The following is a 19,935-nucleotide window of genomic DNA, read 5'->3' on the forward strand; positions in this document are numbered from 1 at the left end:
CGTTGCTTATCAATTAATTGTTAATCGATCGATAAGGTCAACCAACTAATGATTAATGGATTAATCGATAATTTGCATCCCTACCCCGAACCCAAACAGTTCGGTACATACAAGTGCACCGTTACACCCCTAACCAACAGGGACCATGATCTAATGTAAGTAAAACACTGACTATGGAAAAATACACCAATTTCTACATTTTTTGAAATGAACAAATGTCCCCTCTAAACCCTCATAGACTCACTAAAGAAAGAAGGAAGAGTAAACAAGCATACAGGCTCCATCGATGATGGTTTGAACTCAGACATAAACAGCAGATTATAAAGCATTTTAAGAAGCATGAGAATAAGACAGAGAAAGAGAAGAATAAGGAAGAAGGATAAAGAAGAAGAATCTGTGTTAGGATCAGTTGTTTCACTGATCAGTTTTGATAGGCTCTTCAGCTCCTGCTCATACTGCAAGTGAATTCCACTAATCAGATTAGTATCTCACTTTGAAGACTCCATGAAGTGGCTAATGAGGCGCTATTTGCTTTTGTACATTTAAAGAGGCAGGGAGGAACTAAGTACAAATACTTGACCTAGGTGGAGTTTTTAGGTATTTTTGTGTCATTCTGCAGCACTGTGGGGTTTTATTAGTTTCAATCTACACAGATGGGATGAGATTTTCTCATGTTGTATCCAATAATGAATATCACACACAACAAATGTAACAATAGAGGGTATGCACATGATGTCACTGCTGGCAGAAGTCACCACAGTTCCACCCACTGAGTGGCAGCATTCGCTTCAATCCTGTCTAAACTGAAGAACAATATTTAATAAAAAATGGGGCAGAGCTGTTGTGAGATTGATTGTATGAACAGGTTCTTAAAGCAGTGGGAGCTATCATTTTACAGACACCGAAAGACAAAGAAAAGAGAAGGAGATGAATCCACAAATCCAGGAAACCAAACCTAGATCTGTGGATCCTGTTTGGTGTCAGCTAACATTCATTTCTGCTGAATTTTTGGGTCCAATCAGACCTGAAATGACCTATTGTTTTGGCTAACGTTCCTTCTTAGTGCAGCTCTTGGTTTCATGGTCAGATCTTTCCTGGTTTTTGTCTTCATTTTGTGATTCTGAACCTTGTGCTCCTACATGATTAGTAAACTAACTGAAACTGAGGCCAACCTAGTTTTTTCAAATACGGGGGAACTGGAGAATAAAGCTACGACGGAGTATTAGGACCACAAGAGAAAAAAAAAAACACTTGTCACTATGAGTATAAAGTCATAAAATATCAATATAAAACCTGTAATTTTATGAGAATAAAGTCGAATACAAAAAGAATCACAATGTTATGAGAATAAAGTTGTAGTTATAAAAAAACCTCATAATTTAACAAAAATGTCATTCGTTTATGAGATTAAAGTCGTCATATTCCGACAATAAGCCATAATATTACAAGAATAATGTTGTAATTTAAAAACAGGTGGTCTAAATCTCCTAATTTCCCAGAATGCAGTGGTGCCCTGCTGGTCCACAGCAGTAGTATCTGTGTTGGATAAAGGACTGGATCTGAACTAGACTCAGTAAATCTCCTCAGTCCCAGTAGATCATGCATATATTCACTGGGGTCAGTCCACGGTCTACTGGAAATGACCTTTGGATCAGCTGGTTCTGGGCCCTAGTTTTGGAGCCTTTGGATTAGCTGGTTCTGGGCCCTAGTTTTGGAGCCTTTGGATCAGCTGGTTCTGGGCCCTAGTTTTGGACCCTGGTTGTCAGCGATGATGAAACCATGTATATTAGTTTCAGGTCCAAATAGCGCTGATCCCCTCCACCCTGGATCAGGTCTGGATCCTCCATTTGTGTCCACATGTCAGTGTTCATGGACCACTTGTTCTTTGGTAGCTCGTACAGATCCATGTCCAGTCCAATTGTCCATGTAATTTCATATTTCACATTTTCCCGCTCTGGCTGTATTTACTGCTATATTCTGTCATGTTGAGCAGGTTGGTTTTGCCACTCTGTCTGATTTAGAGGGGCGTGGCCTGGGGGGGAAGTGACGTATGTGCATACCCTCTACATGGAAACAACACAAGTCAAAACACAATGTAAAACAATAAAATAAGTATGTGCAATCTCTGATTACTCTGATTGGTACACTTCCTCTGTGGAGAAATGACCCATAATGATCCGGCTACAAACCATAACTGATATCCAACTTGTAGACTTTCCTCAAAACAAATGCTTTGCAAAAACTTTGCAAAAACCTGACTTTTATCACACATAACTCTAGAATTACTAGTGAACATGATCCAAACTAATATTTTAACCCTAGAAAGACACACAATAATATAAACAAACTAACAGATGAAGGCAGACACATACATCTTCTGTGTTCTGGAAAGTACTGTTGTACTGTTTTTCTTCAATGGAGTCTGGAGGCTTTGTAGAAATCTCCAGGGCTGCAGTTGAGATTAGCTCAAGGCTGTCCAAAGGCAAAGTAAAGTGTGGAGTGTATACTGATAGTGAAAAGCTCTGAGGTTTTTTTTTCTACTTTGGTATTGGACTCCAACACCACAAGATTTTGATCAAATGCCAACCCCATCTACTGAGTTTAGGAACTAATGTTTCTTAATCTTACAAATCATCGCTTTTAACATCCTTATCTGGAGTCCTGTGTTCCTGATACATAACAGAAAGCACCACAAATTAGAAAATAGCTCTGCTGGTACAGGTTCTATTTCCCTGAAGAGACCCGCAGACAATGGCAGTGATTTGTTCTTTCAGTAATCTGTAAAAGTTTATCATTCAAAGGCCTAAATTCCAACAAGTAGTCAAGACATTTAAGTTGTTTGCAGCTCAGGAGGAGCAACAGAGCGCTGGTAAAAATAAATAAATAAATAAATGAATTTAAAAAAAAACCTATTAATTCAGTAGCAACAACTCGACTGAACTGTAAATGATTAATTATCACGAAGGGTCTATAAATAAAAAAAAATCTATGTAAAAGAAGGTCTCAAAAATAGACTTTGTGGAGAAGAAGCAATTATCAGAATCACACGTTCGCACATTCATCACCACAAAAAAGTAAAGTTCTGCTCAGGGGCTTCTATTTGCAGGAGATGACATAGGAAGATAAATGGAAAGTTAAGTACGAGCATGAAAGAAAACGTTGCCCTACAAGTTCAGCCTTCAGTGATTCATACATTTTAGTTCTAAACAAACTACATCACCTCCAGCGCGGAAGACACAGACCACTTCAACTAATTGCAGTTTTTCAGTGTGGCAGTTGACAGAGTATTATTGTGACTGGGATACAGTGACTAGCGCTGTGAATTGGCAAGAATCTGGCAATACGATACAAATCACAATACTAGGATCACAATACAATATATCACAATATATCATGATACTGTTAAAAAGGCAAGTTTTTGTTTGTTTCTTTTTTTTTTTTTAATAATTATTTCCTTGAAGAATTGAATTATAGCAGAAATCTGCACAAATACTAAACACGTTTTTATTTGATCACAACAGGAATTAATGCTATATCATAAAATGTTCCTGTGTTCAAAGTGAAATTATGTTTTACAGACATTACAGTTCAAGATCCTGTTCAAATGTTCATATTCTATTAGTTCATAACTAACATCATGACATTATTTTTGTGCAATCCCAACAAGGGAACTAACATTATTTAATAAAAGAGTGTTAAATAATAATACATAAAAAAAAAAAAAAAACTAAAATGAACCTCCACAATATCTGTATTTGAATAAATACCTAAAAATATTGATACAGTACTTTTTAATATCGATACAGTATTGTGAAATGAAATATTCCGATATATTGCGGAACCGATATTTTCTTACACCCCTAACAGTGGCATAACATCTCTCTAATATCTAATGTGAAGTCACAAACATATCCCCTCACACTTGATTAAACACTACAACCACCGTCAGACATGAGCACTGCTTATATCCAGCTGAGGAAGACGTGGACATAAAACATGTCAGTGTTTTACAGTTGATGAGTTATTCAACAAAATGCATTTACATTTATCTTAGTGCTCCCAGGTGGTTCACATGTTGCTAAATTGCAAAAAGGAGTCTGTGAATATTTGTCTCAAACATTATTGCAAATTTGATGAAAAAAAAAAGTCAATGCCTTCCCAGTTATAATCTGGGAACAAAATAACAGACAAATTGATGGATTGACAAAAAGACCCAATACAAGCATTACATAAAAAGTGATTAAGTTTCTGTGACACAACTCACTTTTGTGAAACCTCAAGTGAAAACACTGAGCACATCCCAGTGTATCTGAAAACAGTAAAGTCAACTATGTCATCTTTAAAAACATTAATTTGGACTACATGGTCTAACTAGCAGGCTGACTGACCAAACATAAATTAGTGTAATACCAAATTATTAGCAAAAGTAACTAACTAATAGTAAATCAACCAATTCCATTATTATCTTTCACAATTAAAGCCCTAAAAACATACACTGTGGACTTTGTCACTCACAGCATTTAACTAAGAAATACTGTGATGCAGCAGTTTATATTTGTACTCACTTAACATTTACTAATATTTGTTCATATTATTTTGTTCTAGCTACAGGTAATGTTAAACGATAATCTTAACTATAATAATAACAATAACTTAAAAATAATGACTTAATGTTAATAACTTTAATAATTTAACAAGAATAATTTAGAGTAACCTAATAATCTATACTTGACAAAGAGGGACATGGCACCATTTTATTTAGTTAGGCTACTTTAGAGTTGTTAGTTTGCTTAGTTCTTTAGATTTGCTTATTTCTATTTATCTAGACTCCCTTTTTTATATTTTTTTAGACTTGTTGCAGTTTGTTAGATATGCTTAGTTATATTTATATAGGCTTCTTATTTAAAGTTAAATTGTTATAGCTTTTTTGCTTAGATTGTAGCTGCTCAGCGAAGGGGTACCTGCAAAATAAGAATTTCATTGTACGATGTAACCGTCTGGTTCTCTGTGCATATGACAAATACATTTATTCTATTCTATTCTATTCTATTCTATTCTATTCTATTCTATTCTATTCATTGACAGGTGACTAAATGAAACTGTTTGCTACCGTGAATACATTTCCATGAATTTGAACATTATTATACCATTTGATATAACTAAATAAGTACAAACACAAAATATAGGTATATATGTACATAAAAATACACAAAAAAGACTCAAAATAGATTCTAACCAACGTTAGAGACCCTTGTAAGGAAAAATGTATTATTCAATAAACTGAAGCTTCAGTTGTCTGAGTCAGCAGCCGGGTCAGCTGTCAATCAAAGCCCACAAAGCAAACACAAACAACATCATGAGTCACTGAAAGCAATCATGTTGTTAAGCATACAGACAAATGCTTACTGTACGGTAAGTTACCTACATCTGTTTTCTATAGCAGGCTGTAAACATGATTAGTTATTCTGTATAGTTAAGGCCTGTGATGAACTGGTGACAATGTACCCCCAGGTTTACTGTTGGTAGAAAGAACAGACTGAGGCAACCACAGAACGCTGAGGAGAAGGACGTGGTTCAGAGGGAGGGAGGGAGGGAGGATGGATGGAGGGATGGAGGGAGGATGGATGGATGGATGGATGGAGGGAGGGAGGGAGGGAGGGAGGAAGGAGGGAGGGAGGGATGGATGGATGGATGGATGGAAGGATGGGAGGGAGGGAGGATGGATGGAAGGATGGGAGGGGGGGAGGATGGATGGATGGATGGATGGATAGATGGATAAACATGTGGTCTATGAAGACTGACTCACTTCTGGAGGCAGCCTGTTCACAGAACTGCATCTTGTGTCTCTTTCTACACTGGCTTTACTTTCCATTCACAGTGGTTTCCAGGAGGGTAAAACCAGCGGCCCTCCACCTCCTCATCAGAAGGTTCTATCTAATTCAGCTGTGTACCTTTCCTCCCTCAACCTCCTCATCAGAAGGTTCTATCTAATTCAGCTGTGTACCTTTCCTCCCTCCACCTCCTCATCAGAAGGTTCTATCTAATTCAGCTGTGTACCTTTCCTCCCTCCACCTCCTCATCAGAAGGTTCTATCTAATTCAGCTGTGTACCTTTCCTCCCTCCACCTCCTCATCAGAAGGTTCTATCTAATTCAGCTGTGTACCTTTCCTCCCTCCACCTCCTCATCAGAAGGTTCTATCTAATTCAGCTGTGTACCTTTCCTCCTGAAGGCTGGACTGATCAGCACTAGGGGCGTATTGACTTCGGGCTCTGAGGATCCTCCGTGGCTGCCGGTCTCTGACATGCCGTGGTCTCCACACAACACCAGCAGGTAGGGCAAGGATCCTTCAGCCTCCTGAGAGAAAGAAGGAAACACCAGGGTTAATGGACTCCTACTGTACGGCATGGGCTGATCTGGAAGAGCAAACCTGACAACTCTCACATGTGACTCATTCAAGTTTGGCCCTGAATGCTTCAGTGGCTGCAGCAGTGATGAAACCAAAACTTTGAAAAAAAAAAAAAAAAAAAGTGTTCAGAGAACACAAACCTTCGCCAAGCACCCCGAACGGTGTGCATGTGTGGATCGACTTTCTTTTTAAACTATGGATGTGCAAAACAAATTTCATAATGATATTTCACGAATTGCATTTTTTATGATTTTTTGAAAATGGTGCATGAAAAATAACAAAAGTCAACAGAGTGTAACAGAAGAGAAATGGAGTGGAACGATATTTCGTACAAAGTTGAAGCTTGGTACCAGTCATGTGTATGTCAAATTATATTCAATTCCAATTGTTGAGTTATAATGAAAAATGTGTGGTAAATGGGATTTTCAGTGTTAAATGTAAATGTCCACAGAGTCCACATTCCACACTGGATGTGGACAATTTTGTGCCAGGTACAAGATATTGTTCTAAGCTACAGGTGGATCAAATTGGAGGCTAATCAGAGTCGTTTTGAATTTTTTATGAATTTTCGAAAATTGCTCAATGATGAGAGATAGGAAAATTGTAGATGTTGTGACCTTGCTGTGACCTTGAACTTTGGCCTACTTGGCCCAAAATGTAATGGGTTGGTCCCAGGGCCTAGGCCTATCTGTGGGGAAGATTTGGGAAAGATGGGTGGAAGAGTTTTCCCGTAAAGTTGCTAACAAACAAACACACAAAGCAAAGTGATCAAAATACCTCCTGGCGGAGGTAAAAACTGAACATGAACTGATTAATGCAGGGGTAACAGATTACTTCAGGTACTTTTCATATGTCGGTGGGGGTTCCTGTCCTGTGGGGAGGCATGCAGCTGCAAAATAGGAAGGTATTAAATAATTACTTTTGAAAAGGAAGTCATCCTGGCACACTTTTCCTCCTGTCTTTAAAAGAATACAGTTACAACGGCAAACAAACACAGGATGAATGGTTTGTTGTGATGACAGACTTTGATCAGGCTTTGTTTCTTCTGTCAGTAATTCCGTTTCAACTCGTGAAAAACTGCCACTGACTTGGATTTCAGCAAGAATGCCTTTGGAATAAAAGGCAGTGGGACGCTGAGTTAAATACATGAGTACAGATGTTAACAAAACAAAACTAAATCCTACCTCAGTTTCACAAAAATATAGTAAAAATGAAAAAAACAAAACAAAACGAACACGTTATTTTAAACAATGGCAGCAGCCTGTAATTTCAGAGTTGGTGCATCCCTACCAAATAAATTACCTTCAATGGAGATATCTGTCAGTCTTACAGTGTATTCTCTGTTCATGACAGTGACTCCAGGACCACCCCCATCCACCCCTAACTAGGGCTATGTATTGGCAAGAATCTAGCGATACGATACAAATCACAATACTAGGATCACAATACGATATATCACAATATATCATGATACTGTTAAAAAGGCAATTTTCTGTTTGTTTCTTTTTTTAAAATAATTATTTCCTTGAAGAACTGAATTACACCAGAAATATGTACAAATACTAAACACATTTTTATTTGATCACAACAGGATCTAATGCTATATCACAAAATGTTCCTGTGTTCAAACTGAAATTCTGTTTTACAGACATTCCAGTTTCAGATCCTGTTCAAATGTTAATATTCTATTAGTTCAGAACTAACATCAGAACAGTATTGAGTTCAATCCCGACAAAGGAACTAACATTATGTAACAAAAGAGTGTTAAATAATAATAAATAAAATAAAAACAAAAAGACAAAGAAAAAACAAAAATGAACCTCCACAATATCTGCATTTGAATAAATACTTAAAAATATCAATACAGTAGCTTTTAATATCGATACTAGGGATGTAAACAATTAATCGGCTAACGATTAATTGTCGATAAGAATTTGCTAAATTATTAATTGTCGGTTAATTGCCCTTTTCCGCCCGTCCACACCTGTCCAAAGGCTGCTGGTTTTTTTGCGACGCTGCGGCTGGGATAGGCGCTCATTGAACCGGATCATGGCGTTGATGAGTTAGAATGTCTGTATGAACATGGTGGACCAAGCACAGACCAGCCTGTCTGTTTATGGGAGCGGTGCACCCCTGAATAAATACACACACAAATGTGGGGTCGGTATCGGAGCATTTTCCCTGGAGGTTGGTGTAGTCTACAGTCAGTGAAAAGTTTCACTTTCACTTCTGCGGGGGCACGGACTACACCGTACCCCCATAGTATTACAAGTAGGACGGAAAGTGATGCACACATGCGCACGGTTACCAACCAACACACACGCATCCCCTGGCCGTACTGCACGCGTGCGAGTACTACATCCCCCTCTCCCCCGGCAAAATGCACGCACATGCACCCCCCCATTACAGACCGCCACATCAACAGATGAATTCCACAGGAAACACTGACTGTATCCAATGGTTCAATAAATCGATCAGTAAGGAATATGACCTGGTTTTTTCATGAAGTGTATAATCAATATTTAGCTTTTATTCTTCTAGACCGTCTTGAAAAAGAAATTCAGGTTCTCAGGAAAATCGCCACTTATCAATTAATCGTTAATCGATCGATAAGGGCAACCAACTAACGATTAATGAATTAATCGATAATTTGCATCCCTAATCGATACAGTATTGTGAAATGAAATATTGCAGAACCGATATTTTCTTACACCCCTACCCCTAACTTGAGTAAATCTCAACAGTAGGTTTTAACATCAAAGGGTGTTTGCTCTTGCAGAACTGTCAGTAAATCTGGCCTCTAGTTGGATAAAATGTGGGGTCGCACCGAGGTTCAAAAACTGAAGCCATCGCATAAGGATATTAAAGTTGTAATACCACTGATGGCCACTGGGGTTGGATCCAAAAAGCCCTGGCTCCCATAGACTTGCACTGACTTCTCTCTTCAACTACTTGGTCAATATTTTTTTCCGGACTCCATTCAAGCTTATCCTTTTGATTTGGACCATTTAATTTGGGGGGGATGTTATTTCAGGAAAATTTTCAGATTCAGCTTTAGCCCAGATTTTCTGATGCTCCAATGTCTTGGGAATACAAAAATGTCCAAAAATTTCTAATCAAGGCCCCCCCCCCACCCCCCCCCAAAAAAAATAAATAAAAAAATACTTTTTCAACCCTGAAAACGTGGGGGTTTTGGCAACTTTCAAACCTTCTTCACTTTTGATAAAGTACAATGAAGCAATCTGCTCATGCTGGGCCCTTCAATGTTTTTTTGAGAGACATGTCATGTCTTCAGAGTGCTTTGCACTACAAAAGGTGTAATGTCAAGGTCCAATTATAGGTCAAAGGTCACCCAAATGGTCCAAATGCATATTTCATGGTATTAAGCTGTTAATGTGGGTTCTTCCAAATGTTGGGCTCAGGTTCTCTCCTCAGAACACATCTACAGACCACAGACAACTTCCATTCAATAAGAGACATTCAACACAACTATTTACTCAACGTATTCTCCATACAGACATGCCAAAAAGAACTAACGGTAGTTTCACATGACTTTGACATTTACATGAATATGTCCTGTTGCAATACTTGTAGCTCCATGACAATGGATTGTAATGTAGTGTTAGTGATGGGCGGTGCAGCGGATAGCACTGGTGCCTCACAGCAAGAAGGTTTCCAACACCAGTCCATGAGGGTGGGACCTTTCTGTGTGGAGTTTGCATGTTCTCCCCGTGTCTGCGTGGGTTCTCTCCAGGTACTCTGGCTCCTCCCACCATCCAAAGACATGCACTGATAGGTTAATAGGTGTGAATGTGACAGTGATTGTTTGTCTCTATATGTTCAGCCCTGAGATGAACTGGTCACATGTCCAGGGTGAACCCCGCCTTCTCCCGTAAGTAGCTGGAATAGGCTCCAAGCGACCCCCGTGACCCTAGTGAGGATAAAGCGGGGTCACAAAACAAATGAATGAATGAAGTGTTTGTGATTCCCGCCAAAATGTGTGCTAGTGTTTCCTGCCACACTAATGGCGGCAAATTCAAATGGAATGTACATGTTACAATATTTTGTCTCTAATGTGGCCCTGAAAGGACCAAAGGCCTTGGGGGATCCCACCAGGAAACCAGAGGGAAGAAAACGTAGGACATATTTGATCAAATGTCGGAACGGTATGATTTTTTGAAAAAACTAGGCATTTTAGTGACCTTTAACCTCCAACATGACCTTGACATTAGACTGTTCATAGTACAAAGTACTCTTACGATACAACATGGCACTTACAAATTCATTAAATGGCCCATCATGAACATATTTATACACTGCACTGGACAAAAGAGTGGAGAAGCTGTGAAAGTTGCGAAAAACATGGATTTTCAGAGTTAAGTAACTTTCAGGGTGGGGGTGGGGTATTTGGACGAAAATTTCAAAAAAATTACACAGGAGTGCTTAGAACATCTTGTTGCATCAGAAAATCAGGGCTAATGTGGTATTTGATATTAACACCCCCCTAATTTAATAAGCAATCTGGTGCTTTCATCTTTAGATTTTTCCTGTTTTAATTATTTCTCAAATTGCAAATCGAAGGCTTAGATGTCTGCCTTGTTGAGCTTTGATTGACAGGTTAGCATGACAGCTCATTCGCCTGCAGAGTCCACCTTGTGGAATTTGTTTCGTCAGATTCAATGCATTTTTCCTTGACAGCTCTGCTGCAGTTGTGGTTAATAATTCACAACAAGACCATAAAATGACTTGATGTTATGCAGTGCTTGACCAAGTTGGTTGTTTTACTCAGTCAGTAAGCTAGTGGTTAGCCCTCTTAAGATCCTGCAGCACTGCCCCATTTGTGCAAATATGTTCACTACCAGCTTCAGAAAGCTAATATGGCAGCAGTGTAATCACAAATTATTGGCTTCAGAAACCAGTAGTTGACATCACAATATACACAATACACAACATATGGTTTGCATTGGTCCAGAAAATCAGGCTGATAGTTAAGGTTAAAATATCAGTTTTTTTTCCATGTTTTGTTCTCAAGTCAATGTTGACATCAGTAAACCTGACTTAAAGCTGCAGTATTTGCTAGTTTTTTGGCATCACTGGGAAAAAAATTACATAATTACCTTTCGCCACATTTTGGTTCAAGTGGTCTCAAAGTAAATGGGTAATTTAAAGATTTAAATTAACTTGTCATTTAGTATTAGGGCTGTGTATTGTCAAGAATCTGGCAATATGATACAAATCACAATACTAGGATCACGATACAATATATCACGATATATCATGACACTGTTAAAAAGGCAATTTTTTGTTTGTATATTTTTTTAAATGATAATTTCCTGGAAGAATTGAATTACACCACAATTCTGCACAAATATTAAGCACATTTTTATTTGATCAGAACAGGATCTAGTGCTATATTACAAAATGTTCCTGTGTTCAAAGTTAAATTCTGTTTTACAGACGTTACAGTTTAAGATACAGTTCAAATGTTCATATTCTATTAGTTCAGAACTAACATCAGAACAGTATTTTTTTTTCCCAACAAAGGAACTAACATCTGCCTCTCAGACAGTAAAAAGTGCTTTTAGGATTATTGAAATAACCAGTATTTAATAAAAGAGTGTTAAATAATAATAAAGAAAATATAAAGAAAAAAAAAAAACAACCTAAAATAAACCTCCACAATATCTGCATTTGAATAAATAGCTAAAAATATCAATACAGTACTTTTTAATATCAATACAGTATTGTGAAATGAAATATCGCGATATATTGCAGAACTGATATTTTCTTACACCCCTACTTAGTATCTGCACACACCCATCTTTAGAGACTCTTAGTTCAGGATACAACATGCGCCACTGAAGATTCAGGCAACAATGATTTGGTAGAATACTCAACTGGACCATCATCAATGCATCATCAGATAATAGAATAGAATGTACACAAAATGGACTCCATAATAGTCCACTAAAAGTGAAGCAAAACCGTCTTCCCACCAACAACTGCCTCCATATGATTCTATGGGACTAAAGTGCACATCCATCCCAAAACAAGGTTATGATAGTTTGGATTTTTCATTATAGTTTAGTTTTATTTAGTTTAGACTTTTTGTCTCTAATTCAGTTAGTTTTAATTCATTTTTTGAGCAGGTTTGCTAGTTTTTGATTAGTTTTCGTTATTTTCTAAATGCTTAGTTTTAGTTTAATTTTAGTTTTGTCGTATCTTTTCTCTTCTTCTCCGTTGTATTCAAATAAATCCCAGACAGGACTCTGCTGTTTTCTCCCAACTTTAGTCTCCATGTTTCCAGGTAGAGTGGGGACCAGAAGACGACTGGAAACCACAAGTGACGTGAAGTGACGGACCATCAAGTGTCGTATGGTGCCAGCAGCTAAAATTGCTAGAGCGAAATAAATCGATTTTGTATCAATCCAACATTAACGAAAACGAAAGGAATTTATCCATAACTTTAATCCGTTTTAGTTAGTTTTGTAAACACACAATACAGTTTCAGTTAGTTATGTTTTTTTTTTCTTTTAATTATAGTTTTTATTTATTTCAGTTAACGAAAATGTTTTTACAATTCTAGTTTTTGTCATTTCGTTAGTTTTCGTTAACGATAATAACCTTGTCCCCAAACTGATTTCAGATTATTTATGTAGCTTTATTGAGACTGATTTGTTTAAACTGTCATCTTTGTGAATGGTTTGTTTCAATAAAACAGTTGATGATATAAAAATGAGTCATTAACAGCTAGAGTAACTTGTCACGGATTAAAATTTGTGCGACACCCACCTGATGCCCATTTGGTCAATCAGACAGGTGTTGTGGTGTCCATGTTTACATACAGCCTATACATCAGACCTTTATTACACAAAATAAATATCTGCTACTGCCACTGGTGAATAGGGCTGTGTATTGGCAAGAATCTGGCGATACGATACAAAACACAATACTAGGATTGTGATACGATATATCACGATATATCACGATACAAAAAGTTAAAAAGGCAATTTTTTATTGGTTTTGTTTCTTTTTTAAAAGATTATTTCCTGGAGGAATGGATTTACACCAGCAATATGCACAAATACTAAACACATTTTTATTTGATCACAACAGGATCTAATGCTATATCATAAAATGTTCCTGTGTTCAAACTGAAATTCTGTTTTACAGACATTACAGTTTAAGTTCCTGTTCAAATGTTCACATTCTATTAGTTCAGAACTAACATCAGAACAGCATTTTTGTGCAATCCCAACATAGAAACTAACATTATTTAGTAAAAGAGTGTTAAATAATAAAATAAAATATAAATAAATAAATAAATAAAAAAAACAATGAACCTCCATAATATCTGCATTTGAATAAATACCTAAGAATATCAATACAGTACTTTTTAATATTTATACAATATTGTGACATAAAATATCGCACTAAATTGCAGAACCGATATTTTCTTACACCCCTATTGGTGAATGCCATTTTGAAATGCTTCTTCTGGATGAACATATTCCTTTGATACTTTTAGAGTTCAACATTAAAAATACTGCAGTGTGCAGCCTCAGTCAAACTGTGCCATTGTGCTGAGCTGACCCATTCTATTTGCTACATACTCAGCACACAAACCCAAACCCCCTGTCCTAGATTTTACCTTTGGGCTGCCGGTTATAAATGGTTCTGGACACAAGGGACACCTCAAAACCAGTACTAAACATCACTGAGGCCAATGCTGAGTGTGCCTCTGATCTGTTTACGGATAAGTCAGAGTTTACTCCTGTTCTGCAGGATGAAAGCGCAGCGTGGGCTTCTTCAGGGACAATTTTTCACACTTCATAAGACTTTTTTTTTAACTCAATACCCAAGGTGCTGTGCTGAATCAGATCAGTTTATGTTATTTGTAAGAAGGCCTATAAAACACCAGGTAAATGATGCCTTTTCCCTGCTCTATCACACCATTTGATTTGGTAAATTGTAAATAGGTTATATACGAGGCTTTGTAGTGTGACAGCACAGTAACGGGAAAAATGAAAGATATATTTCATTCCAAACATTTGCTACAAAGACTGCCTATTCCATTTATCTCCCTTTTGAAAAACATAGCTCATTTCACACACCTGCTCCGCGGGTCAAGTTTATGAAGTTTGGACGATCAAATGGCGAAAGCAGTTTGAGATTAAACATGATTTCTGCACAGTTTATCTTGGAAATCTACCACCCACAGTCAATTCTAGAGACAAATACCTGATTAATATAATGCTGGCAGCCTGTAAAAAAGCCATAACAAGAAAATGGCTGAGCAAAGAACCCCCAACAAAGAAGGAATGGATTGGAATTATTGAAGAAATACACAATATGGAAAAACTAACTTTCTCCGTGAATCATAATTTGGACAAATGTACTAATTATTGGCTAAAATGGGCATCTATCCCAGAAGATGTGACGCCCCAACAGAACAACACCTTGTTTTTCTCATGAGAAACACACATATATGTCAACATTCTGTGTGTTTTACTATCAACATGTGTAAATATGCATTCCAGGAAAATGTGCACAAATGTTTATGAACATGATGGATGTAATTATATCAGCAGGTTTATGGGACATGATCTGATGCAACATGAGAATATATGTGACTGATCTGACATGGACTGAAACAGAAGAATACCCAAACTAACTCAACCCTTGTATCATGATGGGATAACATTGTGACCCATTGACCCACTTCTTCATTGCTGTATTTTAAGTTTTGATACTGCCCCATCTGTGCTTGTTGATGTCTCTTGTTTTGTATGTCTTTACTTCTTATTAGCTTACCAGCCGATAGGCCGTAAGCTATTGTCGTCATGCGGCGTTTGGCATTGTTGTCGTCGTCTGTTACAAAAATTTCAATCACCTTCTTCTCTGAAACTACAATTCTGATTGACTTCAAACTTGGTATACAGCTTCTTTATGATGAGTTGATGAGTATGAAGTTAGTGAAATTATTTGGATCCGGATCTGATTCTGGATTTGGTGCGACTTTGAACAATTTCCCCATTATAAGAGATAGGAAGTGGATCGATGCAATAACTCAGTAAATATAAATGATATCCAGTGTAAATTTCTACAGTCCAGCCCTGATGGGGAGATGACCAAAACATCACGTCCACATGCTGATCAGGATCTTCTTCTGGATCTGGGAACTTATGGAAAATTTAACATGGGCTCTTATGGGGAAAAAAATTTCAATCGTCTTCTTCTCCAGTTCTGATTGACTTCAAACTTGGTATACAGCTTCTGTATGATGATGTCAACACAAGGTATTGAAATTATTTCATCCGAATCTGATTCTGGATTTGGCGGAACTTTGAAAAATGTCCCCATTACAAGAGATAGGAAGTGGATTGATCCAATAAATCAGTAAGTATCAATGATATCAAGTTGGAATTTAAATTTTTTTACAGATCTGATTGGAATATGAGCAAAACATGGGCTATTTCTGTAATAGAATAAATACACAGAACTGGGTGATAATAAATGGCATCTGGATACATTTCCCAAAGCTTTTAATTTAGCCGGTAAGCTACAGGGCCATTGGTCCTATTTTTTTAATTTTATTGTGTGTTTGTTAAACAATGTAAAATCTGTTAAAAAATAAAGTATAAAAAAAAAAAGAAATGGCAAAAGCAGCAGCCCAACCTTCAAATCTGTTACGAAGATTAAGGCCACATGCTCTCCATTAACACAAAGTTCCAGCAAAGATCTTTACAACCATGTAGGGATATGAAATTTTCATATCACAGTGATTGTGACCAAAATTATCACGGTTATTATTATTATCACAGTATTATTGAAATTGTGCTCAAAATGTTCAAAAAACACTTATACACACACTGAAATAATTTAACCAAGTTGTATTTTGAAAAAAAAAAAACAAACAAAAATTACCAAATAAAATAATTGGCACAATGCACTTTCTGTTGCAGAAACATTCAAATATTAACCCTTAGTGGTCTGAGCCTATTTTGGCCATTTTTCAGTCCTTTTGATTTTGCCTTTATATACTATATAAACAAATGTTTACTATAGCCATGTTTGGTGTCTTTTTTTTCAGCACAACTTCATTTATATCATCTGCCTATTATTTTTTCATTTTAACCTACTATAAAACATAAAAAGACAGAAAACACAAAAAAATATATAAAATCCGATTTGAAAAATTTATATAATTTATTGCATAAATAACACACAGATGCTCAACGAACCTTTTCAAAGACTTTAAAAGTGAATATTGGTTCCACATATTAGGTATATAAAATCAAAATTGTAATAAATTAAAACTATACTCAAATATTTGACATAAAAGCAGATCTTTACATAGGTGTCCTCTCCGGAAAAGTGTGGTAATCAAACACGGTTATCATGATATTTAGAATTTAAACGGTAATACTAACCGTTGGCAATTTTACCACGGTTTACTGTTACACCGGTGATCGTTACATCCCTACAACCATGAGGTCCTGCTTTCCAATAATATTTTCCTGGAGATTGTTGCGTGGGTCAGCTCTGCAGCTACAGCGTGCCTATGCCCTAATATGAGCTCACTGAAATGGGCTCCTCGCCTCACATTACAAAGGGAACAGGGAGAGCTGCTGTCTGAATGGAACCCTGCTTTTCTCCTCTCTTGTGCTGTGGCAGGAGCCATCATTTCTCTTTGAGCACTTAAGGATGCAGCGAAGAAACACAAGCCAGCTCACTTATGTGCAATCAAACAAGCTGGAAATGACGAGATTTACCCCCCACGTGCTAAGAGCATATGCTGATCACAGAAGATATCGTTGTTTTTGTGGAAGCTTCTGAGATATCCTTTGGGACCTGAGCTGAGCTGTATCTATATTTAGGTCACACTGCTGCTATGGAAAAAAAAGAGTCACAGCTTTAACTAATGTGAATAAAGCAAGACTTTCAAACGCATCTCAGTCAAAACAGCTCATTGGGAGAGCAGAGGACGCTGCAATTTACCCACAGCTCACAGATGTCACCACCAACCAGGAGAGAGATGATTTAACCAGAAGGAATTAACAAGACTGGTGAAATATTGCATCAACAATATGGAAAACAGGCCTCTTCTTTTGCAAAGAGGAATCATTTGCCTGAATGTGTCTGTTCTCGTCCATTTCAGAGATGAGAAACAGGAGGTCGATTGTAGGCTTGTGTAGACAGGACTGAACCATCTAAATACCAGCTACACAGATGAATGACAGCAAAGCAATGACCATTAGCAACACATACACAGTGTAAAAGACAGTATGCATGTCCAGCTGTCAGACCATGTAGAGCAGGGGGGTCAAACTTGTTGTGGTTCAGGGGCCACATTTATGCTGCGTTCCAGGCCATTTTTTGAGCCTGTAAGTCACGACCAAGGTTATCAGCGTTAACAAAAACTAACGAAATGACGAAAACTAGAATTGTAAAAACATTTTCCTTAACTGAAATAAATAAAAACTGTAATTAAAAGAAAAAAACGACAACTAACTCAAACTGTATCGTGTGCTTACAAAACTAACTAAAACAAAATGTTGTTAAAATTGCACATTTCAGGTTGTTCATATTTGCTTTTATTTATGCATTTATTTGCATTTTATTCTTATAAGATAGTTTGTAAATATTTTTATGGTGTAATGTTATTTTTTTCACATGCTGACATTTTTTTTGTGTAATTTTTCAAGAAGTAAATTTGTAGTTGCCATTATTTATGGGTTATTATGTTATTATTTTACTTGGGATCACATTGGTCTGTAGGTGGAACCTGAACTAAAATGATTTGGACAACCTTTGGCTCTTACTATCTTCTGTGTAATTCTTGCACTTTCATCCCATGGGCCGGATTGGACCCTTTGGCGGGCCAGATTTGGCCCACGGGCTGCGTGTTTGACACCCCTGATGTAGAGACAACAAGGCCACAAGACCTGAACACTGATCACAGACTAAATTAAAGATAAGAAAAAAAAATCTTAACAGTTTATTAAATCTATGTCCTGCTGCCACTGATAACATGATAATACATAGCTGCAAAATGAAACAAATGAGCTGTGTAATTAAATGACCATTCAAAAAACTGCCAAAGTTAGATAATGTCTCATGACTATATTAACCTTATCTCATGAGAAACATTTGTAATTTACAAGATCATGGCACAGACCACAAATCTCAGAACATTTAATCATGAAAAAATATACTGTTATACTAAACATATATATCAAGGGTGTCAAACTCATTGTAGTTCAGTTCCACATTCACCCCAATTTGATCTCAAGTGGGTTGGACCAGTAAAATAACAGTGAAAAAGTGAAATTCTATTATGATCAGGTTTACATCTACAAAGTTTCCTTAAAAATCTGAATAACATGAACAACTTGAATTGTCTTAAGAAAAACAAATGCAATTTTAAAAATATTCTGCCTCAGTTTATCAGTTAATTATTTACACATGTGCATTACAATTGCACAAAACATTTGGTAACAGACAGAATATTGGTAAAATTGTATTTACTTTTCTTAAGACATTTCTGTTTGTTCATATTTGTTCAGGTTATTCATGTTTTTTGTAAAAGTATAGTTTGGTAATGTAAACATTTTCATGTAATTTTACTTTTTTACACCTAAAAAACAAAGAGAGAATTTGGGGTTGTTATTATTTATAGGTTATTATGATAATATTTTACTGGTTCTGACCCACTTAAAATCTGATTGGACTGAATGTGTCTGTATGTGGAACCTGAATTCAAATGATTTTGACACCATTGATTGTTAATATCTTCAGTGTAATTTTTGCATTTCACAAATTCATCCCGCGGGCCGGATTAGACCCTTTGGCGGGCTGGATTTGGCCCCCGGGCCGCATGTTTGACACTTGTGATTTATATAAATACACTGTTAAAAGAACTTAATTAATCTGAATATAAATGAAACCTATGTTGATAAGCAACAGGTGAATGAAGTGGCAGCACAGGAACACATCAGTTTAATTCCAACGTGAATTAGGAAATTAGGAGTTGAGCCAGAATCTCTAAATACTGGGAGGCAGTAACAGACAGTTCAGCACAGCACTTCCCCAAGTACTTCACTGCTGCTGCTCCTGCTTTAACAAATGAAGATGAACAAGACAATCAGCATATATTTCATTTGAAGTTTACGTCTACATCCAAAATGCATTGCGGGTCTCTAAATTCAGAGCTCTAACTGACATAGCATCAATCACAAACAGAGAGGGAAAGTGGATAATGATGCTTTTGAGAAAATGACATTACAGTTTGGAAGTTATTCACTTCGATGCCAAATGCCGTTTTGAAGCCTTTAGTTTAGCATTTTGGCCGTCAGCATCCTGTAGGACAGGGTGATCTGACCAAAAGATCACACCACTATCTTCTGAGGTAGAATCCACTAGCCGAATCTTTGGAGTTACAACCAAATGAACTTTTTTTTGACTTGGTTTCTCTTGGTTCTAAAAGTTCAATCTATGTGTGATGACTTTCTGTTGGAATTATCTG

At 36.9% G+C, this 19,935-nt stretch overlaps 1 protein-coding gene across 2 annotated transcripts in view; it reads right to left on the reverse strand.

The window, feature by feature from the left end:
• pigg (phosphatidylinositol glycan anchor biosynthesis class G (EMM blood group)) overlaps positions 1 to 19,935 on the reverse strand; it is a 202,424-nt gene that overhangs the window by 143,341 nt on the left and 39,148 nt on the right. For both annotated transcript variants that reach the window (XM_030145924.1, XM_030145925.1), the window contains exon 5: positions 6,217 to 6,355. In XM_030145924.1, coding sequence (XP_030001784.1) covers positions 6,217 to 6,355 — 139 coding nt within the window. The remainder of the gene's footprint in view (positions 1 to 6,216; positions 6,356 to 19,935) is intronic.

The sequence above is a fragment of the Sphaeramia orbicularis genome, chromosome 10 (assembly GCF_902148855.1).
Source record: "Sphaeramia orbicularis chromosome 10, fSphaOr1.1, whole genome shotgun sequence".
Lineage (NCBI taxonomy): Eukaryota > Metazoa > Chordata > Actinopteri > Kurtiformes > Apogonidae > Sphaeramia > Sphaeramia orbicularis.